Source organism: Daktulosphaira vitifoliae, unplaced genomic scaffold, assembly GCF_025091365.1.
Source record: "Daktulosphaira vitifoliae isolate Bord-2020 unplaced genomic scaffold, ASM2509136v1 Scaffold_3, whole genome shotgun sequence".
Lineage (NCBI taxonomy): Eukaryota > Metazoa > Arthropoda > Insecta > Hemiptera > Phylloxeridae > Daktulosphaira > Daktulosphaira vitifoliae.
In genome coordinates this window covers 29487069-29503161 of record NW_026099574.1, presented here as the reverse complement: position 1 = coordinate 29503161, position 16093 = coordinate 29487069, and the positions used below count along the sequence as shown (strand labels likewise).

Genomic DNA, 16093 nt, shown 5'->3' with positions numbered 1-16093 from the left:
TAAATAAAAGGTTAAAAAGAGACCACGCACACATATGAAAATTTTTGTTCTTTTATGATAAATTGGCCTTTAAAGTAAAAAAATTAACATATTTTAATTCGTGTTTAATTCCATTAAGCACTTGTTCCAAAACGTGGATCAGTCAATAGATGGATAAAATATTTATCGAAACAAAAGTATTTAATGAAGACAATTTTATTGTAATACATTAAATTTGACAATTCAACATTTTTCAAAAAAATAAGTGTCTCAAAGCCCCAAAAATAAGATAACTATCTTTAAAAATTCAAATTAAAAATAAATATAAATTATTTAAGAAAAATAATAAAACCAGTCATAATAAAAATAAAATTTATTTTTTTATATTATTATCAACCGTATAAAAAAATCTTAATAAAATGCATATTACTTAAGTCTAGTAAATGTAAAAATATGTTTTAAAATTACAAAATTAAAATATTGCTTTAATATAATTAAAAATGTATCCAATTATTGATTATTGAATTATCTATTAAAAAAATTACATTGAGAAATTTTATATTGACATAATTTAATATTGCTATTGATATTATTAATACATGAGGTACAAGTTTCAGATTCTTTAAATTAAAAAATAATTTAATGTAAATGTTAATGTTAACACAAACCTATATTACATTTTATATTATTTAAAATTATATTATACAATAATTATATAGGGTTTTTAAATGTTATATTTAAATTATTTAATACCAAATAAAAAACTACAGAGTGATGGGCAAAATAATTTTTTCAAAAGATGTATATAATTAACAATGAAACAGTTAATACAATTTTGGTAACATAAATTATTGCACAAGAATAAAATTAAAGATGACACTTAGATGACAAGACATGATATTTTGCCTTAATACATATAATACCATTGTGGTACATATCACAAGATTTTAAAATAATTTAATATTCATATTGTTATATTATAATGATTTTACATACATGTTTATTGGTATATAGACTTTCATAAAAAAAAATAAACTTTTCGTGGAACTTGCCCATCACTAATTTTGTTATGTACCATTACTTTAAGTACATAGAATTACAGTAAAAATATATACAATAATACTAAAATAAGGTTTTAAAAGTTAAAACCCTGCTTCAAACAAATATATATATATATGTGTGTGTGTGTACAGATTACACATATACAAAAAAAAGTTAATCCTATTTATATTTAAGATCACAGGATTCAGACTGTTCTGAATTTATACTTCAAATATTTATTAATAATTTTAGTAACTATATATTTTATTTGCAAATTATATTCACAATAATAAAATTTGACTATAGTTTAACTTATATAACATATTACCAATTATTTTTCATTCAATAATTTTTAACAAATTCAGCTCTTTTATTTATTTAAAATACAATTTATCTATATTTTTAACTAACATTAATAGAAAACTCTTTCACAAATATTTCTTTAAAATAATACAACTTAATGATCACCTCTTAATAACTCCATTAATAAGTTAAAACTTTGCCCTTCCCCTTCTTTGCTTTTTATCGATAACATTTCTTTTCCAACCTGATATAAAAATAGAAATCTAAATTAGTATCACAAATTCTATAGTAGAAATATTTGTTTTATATTTAAAATTAAAATGTGTAAAAAAATACATGTACAATAAATAAATGGTAAAAACTCAATCTCACCACAGTTCCAATTTCATAAGAGAGCTATGAAAATATATTTTAATCATATAATAGAATATGTAATTTAAACTTAATTAAATGATTAAATTATTTTATTTTACCTGACAAGTACGCTGCAAATCAGGTATTCTTAATAGAAGCTCTCCAAATTTTGATGGCATATCTGGATAATGGGCTATTGTATACTGTTGTAATGCATGTAAAGCCTTCTCTTGAGAAGCTCGAACTTTTTCAGGTTCTTTCAGATCATTTGTATCTAAAAAAAAGTATATATTTTTATGAAAATCTCACATCAAAATAAAGATATAGATAAAGAAGTTAAGAAAGATTTAACATGTACTTTTAAAAATTCCAATTAGTTAATTATAGTAAAAATTATAGAAGTTGCTTTCGTCTAAATCCACAACATAAATAATCTAAACCTAAGGCTCTCTATCAAAGAAATATTCAATTTAATAGGACAATAATAAACCATAAAAAATCAAAATCAAAATGAATAATTCATTTTGATTTTTTTACTATATTAACAAAATAATTATTATTTAAGTTAATTACATAACAAAAGAATACAAATTTCAATATTTTTCTTTTTTATAAATCATAAGAATATTTTATCTTTATTAAAATATTATAAATATTATAAGAATAAGTAAAACCTAAAAATGTGAAGATATTTAGATAATAAAGTTATAAAAGAAATTTTTGATTTAATCTTTTGTTAAAAATATATTTAGTCTAAAAAATAAATACAACTAATTTTTTTTTTTATTCATTAATTTAATAAAATTAACCTGATTTTACCTGATGATAACAAAACAATTACTTTCATTGCAACATATTCATATCTATCAACCCTTAGACGTCTTAAATGTTGAGTAAAATTCAGCATACGTTCAATGCATGGAGCCAAACCCAAATCTTTAGCTTGTTCTAATGATATTGACTTTCCAAGACTAACTCTTATTTCACCTGGACTACTAACTGACCTGTAGCAGCAGCTGAATAGTAGGAGCTCACACCAAGCATTAATAAGTAAAGAAATTTGATCATCTATCTATTTATTAAGAAGTTCAGTATAAGAAATTATAATTTATAATCAACATATAGCTATAAAAAAATTTTATTACCGAAATATTTTTAAATAGTGGTAATGATTTACACCATTTAACTATTTTATATAATCTATGATCAGCAATGTTACATAAGTTTGAAAGAAAGTCAGTTCCTTTATTTTCTGACATAAGGCGACTTTTAGCTAATTCTTTGGCACCACCAAAATGGTTGGAAGAACTTCCATTTGTATTTGAAGAATCAAAAGCACCTTCGTTGTATGTCCAAAGATGTTCCACTTCCATTATTTCCTTTTTTAAATAAAACATTTTAACAAATTATTAATACAATTTTTTCTATAAATATAGCTGAATTTACTTGTAATAATTGTGGGATTAGTCTAGTTGTTTCTTGAGGTGAAGATCTACATACTTGATCTTCTTGTTTAGCTTTATTATCTATTGTGTTATTAACTGTTCCAGAATGTTGATTTCCATGTTGTGATTGAATATTGGATTGTGGTATAGTATATGTAAATGGGTAAGTACTTCTTCCACCACGCGTTCTATCTACTCTGATAGCCTCAAGTTTCATACCCATATTCAAACATTTATCAAAACGACATGCTGGGCACTTTTTGCGAGTGGCTATAGTAATTAAACAAGCAGAACCATGCAGACATACATAATTCTTATGATTTTGGACTGTACGCTTGAAAAATCCTTTACAACTTTCACATGAAAATATTCCATAATGGAATCCAGATATCTTATCACCACAGATTGGACAAGGGCTAATAAATTATAAACAAAATATTTATTTATTTATCAGTTTACTAGTAAACATATTTTATAGAGCAATTAAAAAATCAACAAATTACATATTGTGGCCATCACTACAAGCATATATAATATAACAACAAAGCAATAGATTGTTCAAATAAGATAAATCAAAAACTGCAATTTAAAGTACATATAACTATGAACGAAATGTCATTACAATTATAAATGGAAACATTTTTAAAATTGAAAGAAGATATATTACACAAATTATAAAAGAAATGTTAATGGTTAAGTTCTTGAAGTGACAGTAGTGATGTTTGCTTTTAGTAATTTTTACTTCAATAACATATTTAATTAATTAATTTACTTTTATTAAAAATATGAAAATTTAAAAGTATGAATATATATTAGTATATATTTTTTACTTATAAATCCTAATTTCTTTATTATAAAAATTTGAAAAAATAATTATAAAAGTTTCACTAATAACACTATATATTTATCAAAATCTACCTATTAATTAGTTGTTGTCTAGAAATCCCAGAAGTAATACTATGTTGTTGTCCAATATCAGATAATGTCATCTTTTCTTCAAATCCATTAGTTTCTTCTGTTACTGGATACTCATGAAAATTCCTTTGTATATGTCTGGGTTGAATGGGAGACTGAGAAGGTGAAAATTGTGTTGGTGATACAGATACTGAAGAATAACTGTTGAAAATAAATTTAATATATCAGGTATCAATTTTTTTTTTTCAATACAATGAAAAATAATATTATATAATATTTAAATACCTTTGACTATAACAAGAGCTATGTTGGGATCCACCATATTGTGAAGCATCACTATTATTTCTTGATAATGAGGATGGAGTAAATGTAGATGGAGATGAAAATCCTGAAGATGATGGTGGATTATGTCTAGAGGTAATAGGAGATTGTACGGGTGAACAACATGAGTGTATAGCCGAATCTGGACTTTGTGTTGGTGGAATATGTGATGGCTGTTTTATACTATTAGTCTTATGCTGCAATAGTGGACTGTATTCTCCACCTAATAACTGATCGACTAGCAGAGGAATTTCCGAACTAGATGAATTAACTTTACTTTTTACATGTTCCATAACTCTATCCACCTAAATAAAATTGTCATAAATTTTATTTAGAAATCCACATTTTTCATAATAAATTAAAAATATAACACAGCATTTACCAAATTTTTTTCATTGTAGCCTATTAGTTTCCCACGGGAACCATGATTATTTAATGACTCTTGTTTAGGTGATAAATAATTTTGATTTACTGCTTGGACATCCATGTTGGCATCATCATCATCATCGTCCTGGAAAAAAATAAAATAAAATAATGAGTTATGTTAAACTGTTTTTGAAAATTATCAAATTATAACAGCTGGGAAAAAATAAATAATTTTACCTGCTTTACATCTAAATCTGAGAGTTCTCCTTCCCATGACATAGGACGGGGCATATTGTCTTCAACAGCTCTCATTTTTTTGCTCCTCATAGTTACACCAGAGAAATCTATTTTACTTACTTCTCTATCACATTCTGAACCAATATCATCTAAGGAATAGTCTTTTTTATCATTCACCATTCCATCAGTACGGTCATGTGGTTCTTCTGTTAAAATTAAGTAAATAAAATTCGTCAATTTTTACAGTACTAATAATCGAATTTATATCAATTACCTTTAATTGTTGTAATTTGCGTATTTGGCAAATGAGGCGCAATCAAATTTATTGATGTTACTGTGACTGGACCAGAAGATACTACACTGTGGCCCCACATTCTGGTTTCACTATTAGCCATCACATATCATAATTAATAATCATTTTTAAAGTCAAAATTTCTAAGCTGGAATGCTTGATGGTTGAATATTGACTGCGATTACGATTAAGTGAGATGTAAAATAGCATCTAGAGACCATACATAAATTCCCATGATCGTTCGTTTTAATTCCATACAAGTCGCCATATTTTTTTTATTTATCTCTAAACAAATTAAAAATATTTATAAGATATCGAGTTTTAAAAAATATGAAGCAAGTCAATATATTTGAATTAATTTTCAATTTGCAGCTAATGTTAAAAAATGGCCACTACGCTTAACTAAATAGTTTTAACCCATTCGTGTTGCACGGTGAACCAACTGGATAACAAAACCGGTTGTATGACCCGAGTCTTGACAGTCGAGTGAAATGGCCAATACGACTAGAGCGGTGGTTACGCGAAGAATTATTGATGTCTTGGTTGCATTATTTATAATTGATTTTAAGGCGAGTGCCGATTAAATGAAATAATATTTGTTTTATATTTTAAAAAGGTAGTAGTAAAAATAACAATCACTACTGAAAAAATTTATCGGAGTGGTTTTTTATTGAATTAGTATCCTCTACCAACACTTTTTATTTCTTATATTACGTTTGACACCTACTACTAATCATGTGAAATGTAAGTTTTCATGACCTTTCCAAATTATTGATGCGTAATTATAATGCAAAATTTTCAAAAAATGGTAAAACCCAAACAGTATAAATAGTAAAATAACAAAATTGACCGAGATTAAATAATAATTTATGCAGTAGAAGAAATTGTGCAACATGATATTTTGTTCTATTAACCATTTTATAATAAACGAGTAATCGACACAAAGCCTTGATCGCAACAGCGTAAGTCGTAACTTATGTGTTACACATACTATGAGTAATACAAATGACACATGATGTTATTCTAATAGTAGGATTTTTAAACCAAAATAGCTAAATAATTAAGGAAATTATCATGTTTATGAATTAAAAACAATACAATTAGTTAATTTTGGATCGCAATACGATCCGGACTAAGGAGGGCTATGGCTCCCGAAAAATAGAGGTGTTCAAAAAAAAAACCTAGTCTTGTATTCCGCCCAATTGGTAAAAAATAACTTTAAAAAATTCAAAGTTATATTACACATTTTTTTATCGCCAGCAGTTTATATTTGTTATTAAATTAATAATTAATATTAATTATTTGTTACTAGACACATGTTGTAATTAAAAAAACATTATTTTATAAAAAAAAATTTTTTTTGGACCCATTAAAATATTTAGCCCCTAATAGGTATAATCTGGAACTAAATAGGGTATGTGCTACTTCAGAAAGTCCCTAGGGACAACGGTTTCTACATATAATCGTCAGTTAAGTTTTTTTACAACTTATATAGTTTGCATTACTATTCTTATAAAGAATATTATCACAGCATGAAATGCGAATAACGTTTATGTAATGGTCGATAAAAAGCGTCGTCTTTCGGCAGAGTATGATAATTATGGTTTTAATAAAAATATATATATAAAATTTCAGTGACGACCCAACCAAAATGACATGCAGCAACGCGACGTACAGCCGTCGAGGTTGTTTATTTTTATAAATCGAAAGGACGTCGGCGACAGTATCAGTGATGGCAGACGTGGTTAAACTTGTGGACGCTACAATGCATATATGTGTGTATTAGTTTGTGCAATGAGGAGGCGACGTTGCCACGCGGTTCGTCGGACTCTCAAAATTCAACCTTGCCAAGGTCAGGCCCAAACGCATGCGCGTTCACACGTAAAACCATTTATATTCTTTATTTTAGTAATATAATACTGTGGTGTCCTGCTCCCTTTGATGAGCCTCCTCGTGGCAAAATAACATAAGATATTATATACAAAGCGTCGGTAGGCGCCCATAGTTTAACACATAAACTATTATTTCAATTTTTTGTTTTTTAATTTAGCAAAACGAAAGGATACACTCTTTTTAAGTACACTCTTGTGCGTAAACGACGGCTCCTAATATCGTGTTATTATTTAATCCTATATTTTTAAAATGAGCCTCATAAATAACCAAAAACCTATAAATATTTAGAGAAATAGATGTGAACGTCTAAAACATGAAAAAGTAAAATCAATCTTACATAGAAGATTTATTAATATTAACCTAGAGTTGACAAGAATAAAATCTTATGCACGACAAAATTATTTAATAATTTCAGTCAAATGTTTTATGCATTAGTTTATATGAAATAAAAAGAGAATAATTCAAGAATAGGAATTATAGTAAATAATATCCAAGTGTACGATGCTTGTTAAGACGTTAACTAAAGATAAAAATTATTGTAAATACGGTGAAAATAATTAATAAAAAAATTAAATTATTAGGCAATACTAGGTGACAATAAGGGGTACGTTTCAATTACAATAAATTATTAAGGTCATATGTAAATTATCTATTTGCAAAGGATTCCATTGATAAGTAGTTTTGTAATAATCGTAAATATTAAAACAAATAACACAATAAAATTATTATTAGTTAAATGCACCATAATTTCTAAAAATTGAGTATATCAATTTATGTTTATAAGAGTATTGGATTTTAAATAAATGGCGGTATAATAATGAACACACGAAATATATTTCATTAAAAGGCGTGAAGAATTGTATCTAGAACACAAATAAAATTGAAACGATCATCTGAGAAATATCATATACAACATTTTGGAATAATCCATAAAATATCCAGGAAACATGTTTCCTTTACAGCAATTTATCAACATAATTATTCCTAACAAAAAAATTTAACGTTATTTAATTTTTTATACATTTGGACTTTTATTATGTCTCAAACGACAGTTCAAAAATAAAATGTTTGCAACTTATTAAAACAAAAATAAAGACTTTCTATAAGACCTAATCAATTATTATGACTCCAACACAGTAGTCTGATACATGATCTTAGAGGATTAAATAAAATTAAAATATAATTTCAAGCACAATAATATAACCAAATATATATTTGATAACAAACAAACAAATAATGATTAATTTTAATGATCGAAGATAGACGATATGCGTTGTTTTCATGGATTTTTAAATACTGCTAAGAGGCCCGTTGAGGTTTTTAGTTAACTCTATAACTTTGATACCTGTCAGAAATAGTGGTCGCAAATTGCTAACGAGGGCAGTTATACTCTCTGTGGCATACATTTATTCTTTGTAAAAAGATTCAAATATTTTGCTAACTTGAATCTGTTAACGCATATTTTATAAGCAAGAACATTAATACGTACAATAATAGTTTCCATTCTAACTATTATAATCAAAAGTGTATTCCTGATGCTATAGTGTCATTGACTTTTAAATAATAAAACTAAATTTGATGTCTAATTACCAAGGCCATAATTGATGTTTTATCGCAGAAGATACAGACATTTGGTTAATCCCTAAAAAATATTAAAATTGTTTTATTCGTCTTAAACGAAAATAAAGACTAACGTCTTATTCTGTTCACAATCTAACTATTATGAGTAAAAATCTGTTTTATGACAATATTATGGTAAGCAAATTTTCTTGTAAGAATTAACTTAAATAAAGTTTTATTTGAAATTAGATCAAGATATGACGTTGTTAATCTTTTTCTGATCACATATTAATCAATCAATAAAATTGAATTACATAAACTTATCAATAAAAAAAATGTCAAAAAAAGTTACGGGCAAAATTAACTTGAACAGATGAAAAAAAAATATATTATTCCAAAATAAAAGAAATATCTTATCATTAATATAGAAAAATTAAAGCCAATTTTTCATCTTTTAAACTTTTGTAATACAAATTTAAAAGTTTTCTTACTGTGTAATTAAACAATTTTTTTACAAATTTATTACTTATTTAAGTGGCTGCTTCTATACAATGTTTATTCATTTTTAATAACTAAAAAAGGAATATATTTGATATATAATTTTCTATATATTTTCTGGCCTGTTATAATTGTTCAACGACGGGCTTGATACTTAAAAATAAACTTAATTGTCTATGTGAAATATTGTCACTAAATTAAAAAAATTATAATGAAGAGAGATTAGTTTTAAGTTCAATGATTTAATTATAAAAATTTATATTTATAATTATAATACATGATATAAATATATATATATATTTATAATAAATATATATATGATATAAATAAACAATTAATATAACACTACTTTAAAATATGAAATTGTAAACAAAGGGCTCAAATTATAGAATGACTGGTTGATATTAATAATTGAAGTCTTAACAGGATACTTCAAATAAATAGATTACCTTGGAATACACTACAAGCGTCATCTTAAATTTATAATCTTTAAGATTATAATTTTAATGCTTAAAGACAATTAAACGTTTTCCAAAGAAACTTCTAGATCTTGAAAATAAATGAAAGAAGTTTAAGATGAATTTAGAAAGTTAAAAAACGATATTATAACTGTAACATTGAAACTATTTTTTTATTTTGAAATATCTTGATTTATTAAGAGGGTATAATATTTTAGATTAGGGTCTGATACATAGCATATATTTTATACACTAAAAAGATTTGAAGTTATGTTACTATTTGTTAATAAATATAACTTAACCAGCTGAACAAGTCAACAGTTATAAATAACTTAATGATCCAAAGCATATTTTAACGTATAAAATAGGTGGCAAAGTGCCGCTTAGTGAAAAATTACTACCATCTCGTGGTTAATAATTATAATAGTTAATAGTTGTGCCTTATTTACTACTTAAATAAAATTGATTAGTGCCTTTATAAGTCTCTTTCATGGCACTTCGTTTAACGTAAGTATTATAAAAGGGATTTCTTTTAACTTTTTTTTTTTTTTTTTTTTTTAAACGTTAATTTCTAAATAACAAAAAATATTGAACCAAAAAAATATAAAAATAATAATTAGTCAACTTTTCCGCTAAATGTGATACTGATTTAGCTAAATTATTAGTAATAATGAAGTATTTAGAATTTTTTCTTGGAGAATATCTTAAAAAGAAAATTTTCTTTGCCTCTTCACGTAGTTTATAAACCATGTAATTTTATTAGTTGTTGTGTAGGCAGAGTCCATTGGGTGTGGACTTTTCCCTCTGAAAATCCTTATAAATGAGGCTAAACTTAATATTACATGGAGAGGAAAAATATTTGTTTAGACAGCCCCATCTCTCAAAAAAAAAATCCAAGATATATGCCTGTTTCTGACGAAGCTTAACCCGTAAACACTTCGTAAATGTGCTTCTATAGTGTGCTACTCGGTCGAAATTCCTTAAAATATGCTCTGTAATGTATAAAAGTATACTTTTCATATTAGCCATACTATCAATGGTCGACAGAAGGTCAGCATGTTTACGATAATTTAATACAAACAAGAGAACATTTACTAACACCGGCAAACTAGTCATAATGCATTTTAGTTTTTGTATAAATATGACGAAATTTAAATAACAATCTAGAGAAGAAAAATAATTGTTTAATAAAATCGAAACCTAAGGTTACAGATAACATAATACAATAGAACTATCATCTCTTTTTTAATGCGTAGTAACAACAATATAATTATCATTAAAAAACACCCACACTGTTGTCTCTATTCCCTTCATAGGATGTCATAACGATAGAAAAACAATTATTACAATGATTTTTTTCAAATGTTGAGCACCATCAAACAAGTAGGACAGTCTAAAACCATCATGAGCACATATCGTAGAACTGCATATTTACAGTGATGAACGACAATTTATGTTTATTAATATTATTTTAGGTTCAGTGGAGATAAGGAACATAATAAAGGAAAAATAAGAATATAATTATCTGCTGCAAAATAGTGACCTTGACCGTAGATCAACATGGTCTAGGAAAGGATGGCCGAGACCGCGGGGCGGCGCTTGTCGGCCATTGACTTTACCGTTCCACAATCGTTTACAGTAAATTTTATAATTTATTTACTTCATGATCATAAACGTTTTACAAACACCCTTGTTACATAAAAATAGAAAAAAATTATAAGTTATAGAACAAAATGGTTTTGCAAAATTGCTCTGGATGACCGACCAGGAACAACAAAGATTCTGGAAAGAGGTTGTGTATGAAATAACGTTACGTGGCCCTTAAAAGGACGGAGTACACGAGCGACGTTCATGCGTTCAAGGTCAACGGTCTGAAATCCAGGAATAGGGTGGCGGCGGACGCGGCAGCGGTTGTGGTGACGGGGAAGAGGCAGTAGAAACGGACAAGCGGTGGCGATGGCGGCAGGGGTACGCTAGAGTTCACAAAGAATGGCACGATACCGTTACAAAACATCCGCAGCTAGAGGCCGTCAACCGGCATCTCTGTTAGCCACGTCCGTTATGGGTCCCCCTCTACCCCCACACGTACCCTACTCGTTGTTATTACCACCTCGTGTGTCCATTCTTACAATGTGTATTTCTATATGCAAATCGTGAATAAATTATAAAATTACAATCAAAATAAAAAATAATATCTACATAAAACGTGTACTTCAAACAATACTTATGGTGAATAGATTGAATTAAAAAATGATTGAGTACTATACTCATACACGCAAATTAAAAATATTAATTTTGATTTACCAGTAAAATGCATTTCCAACAGTATCCATTAGTTGATAATCGACATTCAGAATGCATACAAAATAATACTATTGTATTCATTCGGAAAGAGTTATTAATCACCAAAACACTAGACCAAAAATTAAGTTCCACTACACTAACACTGTTAAAAATAACGATATTAACATGGAAAAATGCGAGTAAATTTAAAGAATCATTGAGAGTAATTCAATGCACAATCGACGACACACTACCACGACGACGGCGACGCATAGAGTGTTGCACGAACGCTCAATGCGGCGGCAAGTATGAGTAATATGATTCCACAGCGGGTTCGGGGTGAACGGGAATGAAGATGAAGGTCGTCTGGGTTTGCTGCGGTGAGGGCACACTCAACACGCGGCGCCGTCGTAGAATAAACTACAAACAACGTGTATTGTAACGCCATCTGGAGATTGTGACTGGCGCATCACTTTAGATTACACAATGTTGACGGTAATTTTCATAATTTTTGTTTATTCCATTTTATAATTTTCACTGTGGCTCTACGTAAGTCAATCTAATAATGAGTACACTTTAAAAAATGTATACTTAGCAGTCGCATGCGATTTGACCTTTGTGCGTTAGCCGAATTTGGTACGCGTACGCATTAATAAATATTGACCTTGAACCCGCAAGGTCGTTGTCAACATTTCTTACCCATCCGCATGCAGCAACCTACAATGTCTGTGACCATCCCCCTACGCGTCAATTCACTTTTAAACTATTTACGAATAGTACCCAGAATTAGAATTTAGAGAGGCTAAGCTCTCCAACCTCCATTATAGCCTCTAATAAATAGAGTAAAATTTCTTTTTATTGTATAACATTTTATTTTTTATTTTTTGCTCTCCTCAATATCCACGTAAGTGTAGCTCAATTAAATTTAATATCTCAGCAAATTTTACTTCAAATTCTGCTTTTATAATAACCATGATATTTTTAACATCTTAATTAATTTAATAAATGCACAATATATAGTTCCTGAATCAGTGACGCAACTGATCTTTTTAAATCTAAAACATATACTACATGGGATGGTGCCAGGGGCAGGAGGTTCCATTATACCTCCTGGGATTTTTTTGTGTCACTTGCAAAATAACTAACCCGAAACATACAAATATTTTATCTTAATTTTACTTTTTGTCAATAAAAATAGATTCTGCAGCAATTATCGCTAACAGAATTTAAAAAATCAGAAGTATTATTTGAGGTAGACGAGTCAGCTTAGAAAGGTATTTGTATTTTAAATGTGTTTATTTTTAAGCTAATTCCAAATAGTTAATAATATCGAAGACAAAGGTATAAATATTCTAGTAAGAGGGGTGTTATATATAAGGTTTATTGGTTAATATTAGTGGTGTAATAGTTGTGAATATAAACAAATTTTTCGAGAAGAGAGAGGGACAATTTTTTTAATTAAAATAGAAATTTATACATATATTTCTAATAATCTATTTGTCTTGCTTATAATTTTTCTAATGTATCATTTTCAATAAATATTAAGTTGTCGTGTTATGAACTTCAAGGGTGGAGACCATGGGCGCCCGCAGGTGTCAAGAGGGGGTGTTTACACCCCTCTGGATTTTGGAAATACATTTTTAAAAATTACAACCAATCTGATTTAATTTTGTATAATCTGAAAATTTTTATTTAGTAATGACTCATGAATATATATATATATATATATTTTGCAATTTTCAGTTAATAAACACTTTATTTAATGTTACTTTTTGGTATTTAATTTTTTTGCCCTCCCCCCTGATAAATTTCCTGCGGGCGCCCATGGAGGAGACATAAAAATAATTGTGTAATTATCAAAATATCATTTATCTAACATTAAGTTTATAATAAAATTATGTATGTTGATTATAGCGTTGTTAATAATTTTTAAATTGTTTAATGATGTACATCATGTATGTCTTATGTATTAATAAAAAATAAATTTTATTAAATAATGTTTAAAATTTAATTTAACTTATTAATTACTTGTTATTTAACCTTTATCTATAATCCCCATTTTGTGTTCTACCTTTTCCTACTTAATTCGGGGGCAGCTTGGATAATAGCTAGCTGAAGAACAATATTTGTAAAATAACATCTACCGTAAAAGATACTGGATCAACCACCCATTCGCATAGAGGCAATTTAAAAATTGTCATTAGGTTCAAAATATTTATATCGAACAAAAACAAATTCCTATACCTATATCAAGACATCTATCTATGCTTATATTAAGAAGGGTCCGACTATCCAAATTTAAAAATTCTCAGAAATAAAAAATATTGGATTTTAAATATTCTAATTTTTATAGAATCTTTGCAATTGTTTTTTAAGATATACTGATGGTTGCGTCACAATAACAAGTAAATAATTGAAAAATAGTAGAAAATATGTTTCGGGAAATCAGATTCTGTAAAACTGGGTAATTTTATTGAAATGATAGATTTATCAAATTAAACAGACAATATTATCTACATTTTTACTTGAGCGATTTTAGATAAATCTATGAAAAATGTTATGTGTTCAAAAAAGCGAATATTTGACATATTTTCTAAGGTCTTTAACGTTTTTAAAAATTGTTTTATCAGATGTTGATTTGATACATTAATTATTTTTATACGACCAACAAGTTCTCAAGAGTCTTTGATCTCTCGAGAGATGATTTAATACACAAAATCAAGTACTAAGACGTCTCCTTCATAAATTTCAATATACTTATCATATTAATATAGGCGCAATCTGGGTGGCTTAGCTTCTCATAAATCTGTTGCAGCGCTCCTAAAAACTATGAAAATTACAAGTAAATTTATATATAAAAATTAAGTAAGTTTCCCTAAAAATTTTATTCAAATTGCGCCTATGTATACCCTTATTACATTATTCTTTCTTTCTTATTATAAGAAAAAGCCCAGGACACAAGCGCCGCTTACCACACGCATAGCATTGGCGTATTAAGGGTTTCGTTTAGGAGGGGCAATCTTAAGAAATTCTCATCATTTCCTCCTAAAAAACCTAATACCGGCTCTTATAATAAATAATAAACCACTTGTTTATTTATTTTTATCATTTTGTTCATATGAACGATTATTTTTGTACAGTAACTAAATAATGATTTTTAGTCGAAACTAATAGTCACAATCTTATTAAATATAATTATACTATAGATAATTTTTTTTACTTTAACAAGTAATCGTATTATTCATTTAAATTTATTTATTTTTCCCAGAAAGTGCTTAGTTTAAACAAAATAAAAAACCCTGTCCAGTCGAAGTTTAAAGTGGCCAACTTAAGACATATTTACAGTATGAAAAATTTACTTTTTCTACATAATATAAGGAGACATAATTGGTTTACTTACATCAAAGCTCTTTTGGAAATTTTGTTTGTAAACTCCAAGTAAAATAATTAAAAAATTGTATTAAATCATTAGAGCAATTATCCCTCTTAAAGTTTAAGATTGCAATGTAAAAAAATTTAAAAGGGGTATTTGAATGGTTAATAGAGAACTGTAGACTTGTAAAAAATTATTATTCTTTATGTTCCTTGATAGGATTATATTTTTCCAATTGGAGCATTGTGCAAAAACACAATAAAAGGTTTAAAACAGTGAACGCAACAATCTTATATTAGTGTATAAGTTTTATTTATTGTAAGTTTAATGACTGCAATTTTTTTGAATAATTAAAAATTCATGGAGATATTAACTTTAATAATTACACAATTGAAATTTTATTTTTAGATTATATAGGTTAATTAAATCCTGCCGAAAATTGAAACACCATAAAATTCTAATGTTAACTTAACCTCCTTTATAAACACCCAATTATACATACATACACATATAAATTGAGTTTTAACTGCCCTAATAAAGTATAAGGAAGGAAAATGTTGTGCACACCCTATCGAAAACATAAATCTATGGACTTATTTTGTATTAAAAAAAGTACAAAATATAAATAAATTAAAAAATTACACAAAAAAAAAAAAAAGATATACATTGAAAATTGTAGGCATTCTATTATGTACATACAATACATACATATTGTAATATGTTAGACCCTGATAGACATTAGTCCAAGTAGTTATTTTACACTTAGGCCAAAGGA

The 16093-nt window shown here is 27.3% G+C and overlaps 1 protein-coding gene across 2 annotated transcripts; it reads right to left on the bottom strand.

Annotated features, from left to right (window-relative positions):
- Positions 1 to 471: 471 nt before the first annotated feature.
- LOC126900460 (nuclear hormone receptor FTZ-F1 beta) lies at positions 472 to 12269 on the bottom strand. Of its 2 annotated transcripts, XM_050676175.1 has the most exons (12): positions 11967 to 12269; positions 5236 to 5538; positions 4962 to 5167; positions 4741 to 4869; positions 4323 to 4663; positions 4041 to 4238; positions 3124 to 3538; positions 2823 to 3056; positions 2497 to 2749; positions 1797 to 1951; positions 1696 to 1719; positions 472 to 1567 (listed from the first exon to the last, which is right to left on the bottom strand). In XM_050676175.1, the coding sequence occupies exons 2-12, from the start codon at positions 5354 to 5356 to the stop codon at positions 1478 to 1480; spliced, it is 2166 nt and encodes a 721-aa protein (XP_050532132.1). In that variant the 5' UTR covers positions 5357 to 5538; positions 11967 to 12269; the 3' UTR covers positions 472 to 1477. The 2 variants fall into 2 exon arrangements, with proteins under 2 accessions (XP_050532132.1, XP_050532133.1); XM_050676176.1 differs by lacking the exon at positions 1696 to 1719 and having other exon boundaries at positions 543 to 1567; positions 11967 to 12265.
- Positions 12270 to 16093: the final 3824 nt, after the last annotated feature.

Coding starts and splice junctions, on each gene's coding strand:
- LOC126900460 (XM_050676175.1), bottom strand. CDS start 5,356: ATGGCTAATAGTGAAACCAGAATGTGGGGCCACAGTGTAGTATCTTCT. Junction 3,057..3,123: donor TAATCCCACAATTATTACAA/GTAAATTCAGCT, acceptor TATTTAAAAAAG/GAAATAATGGAAGTGGAACA. Junction 1,720..1,796: donor ATTTGCAGCGTACTTGTCAG/GTAAAATAAAAT, acceptor ATATTTTCATAG/CTCTCTTATGAAATTGGAAC.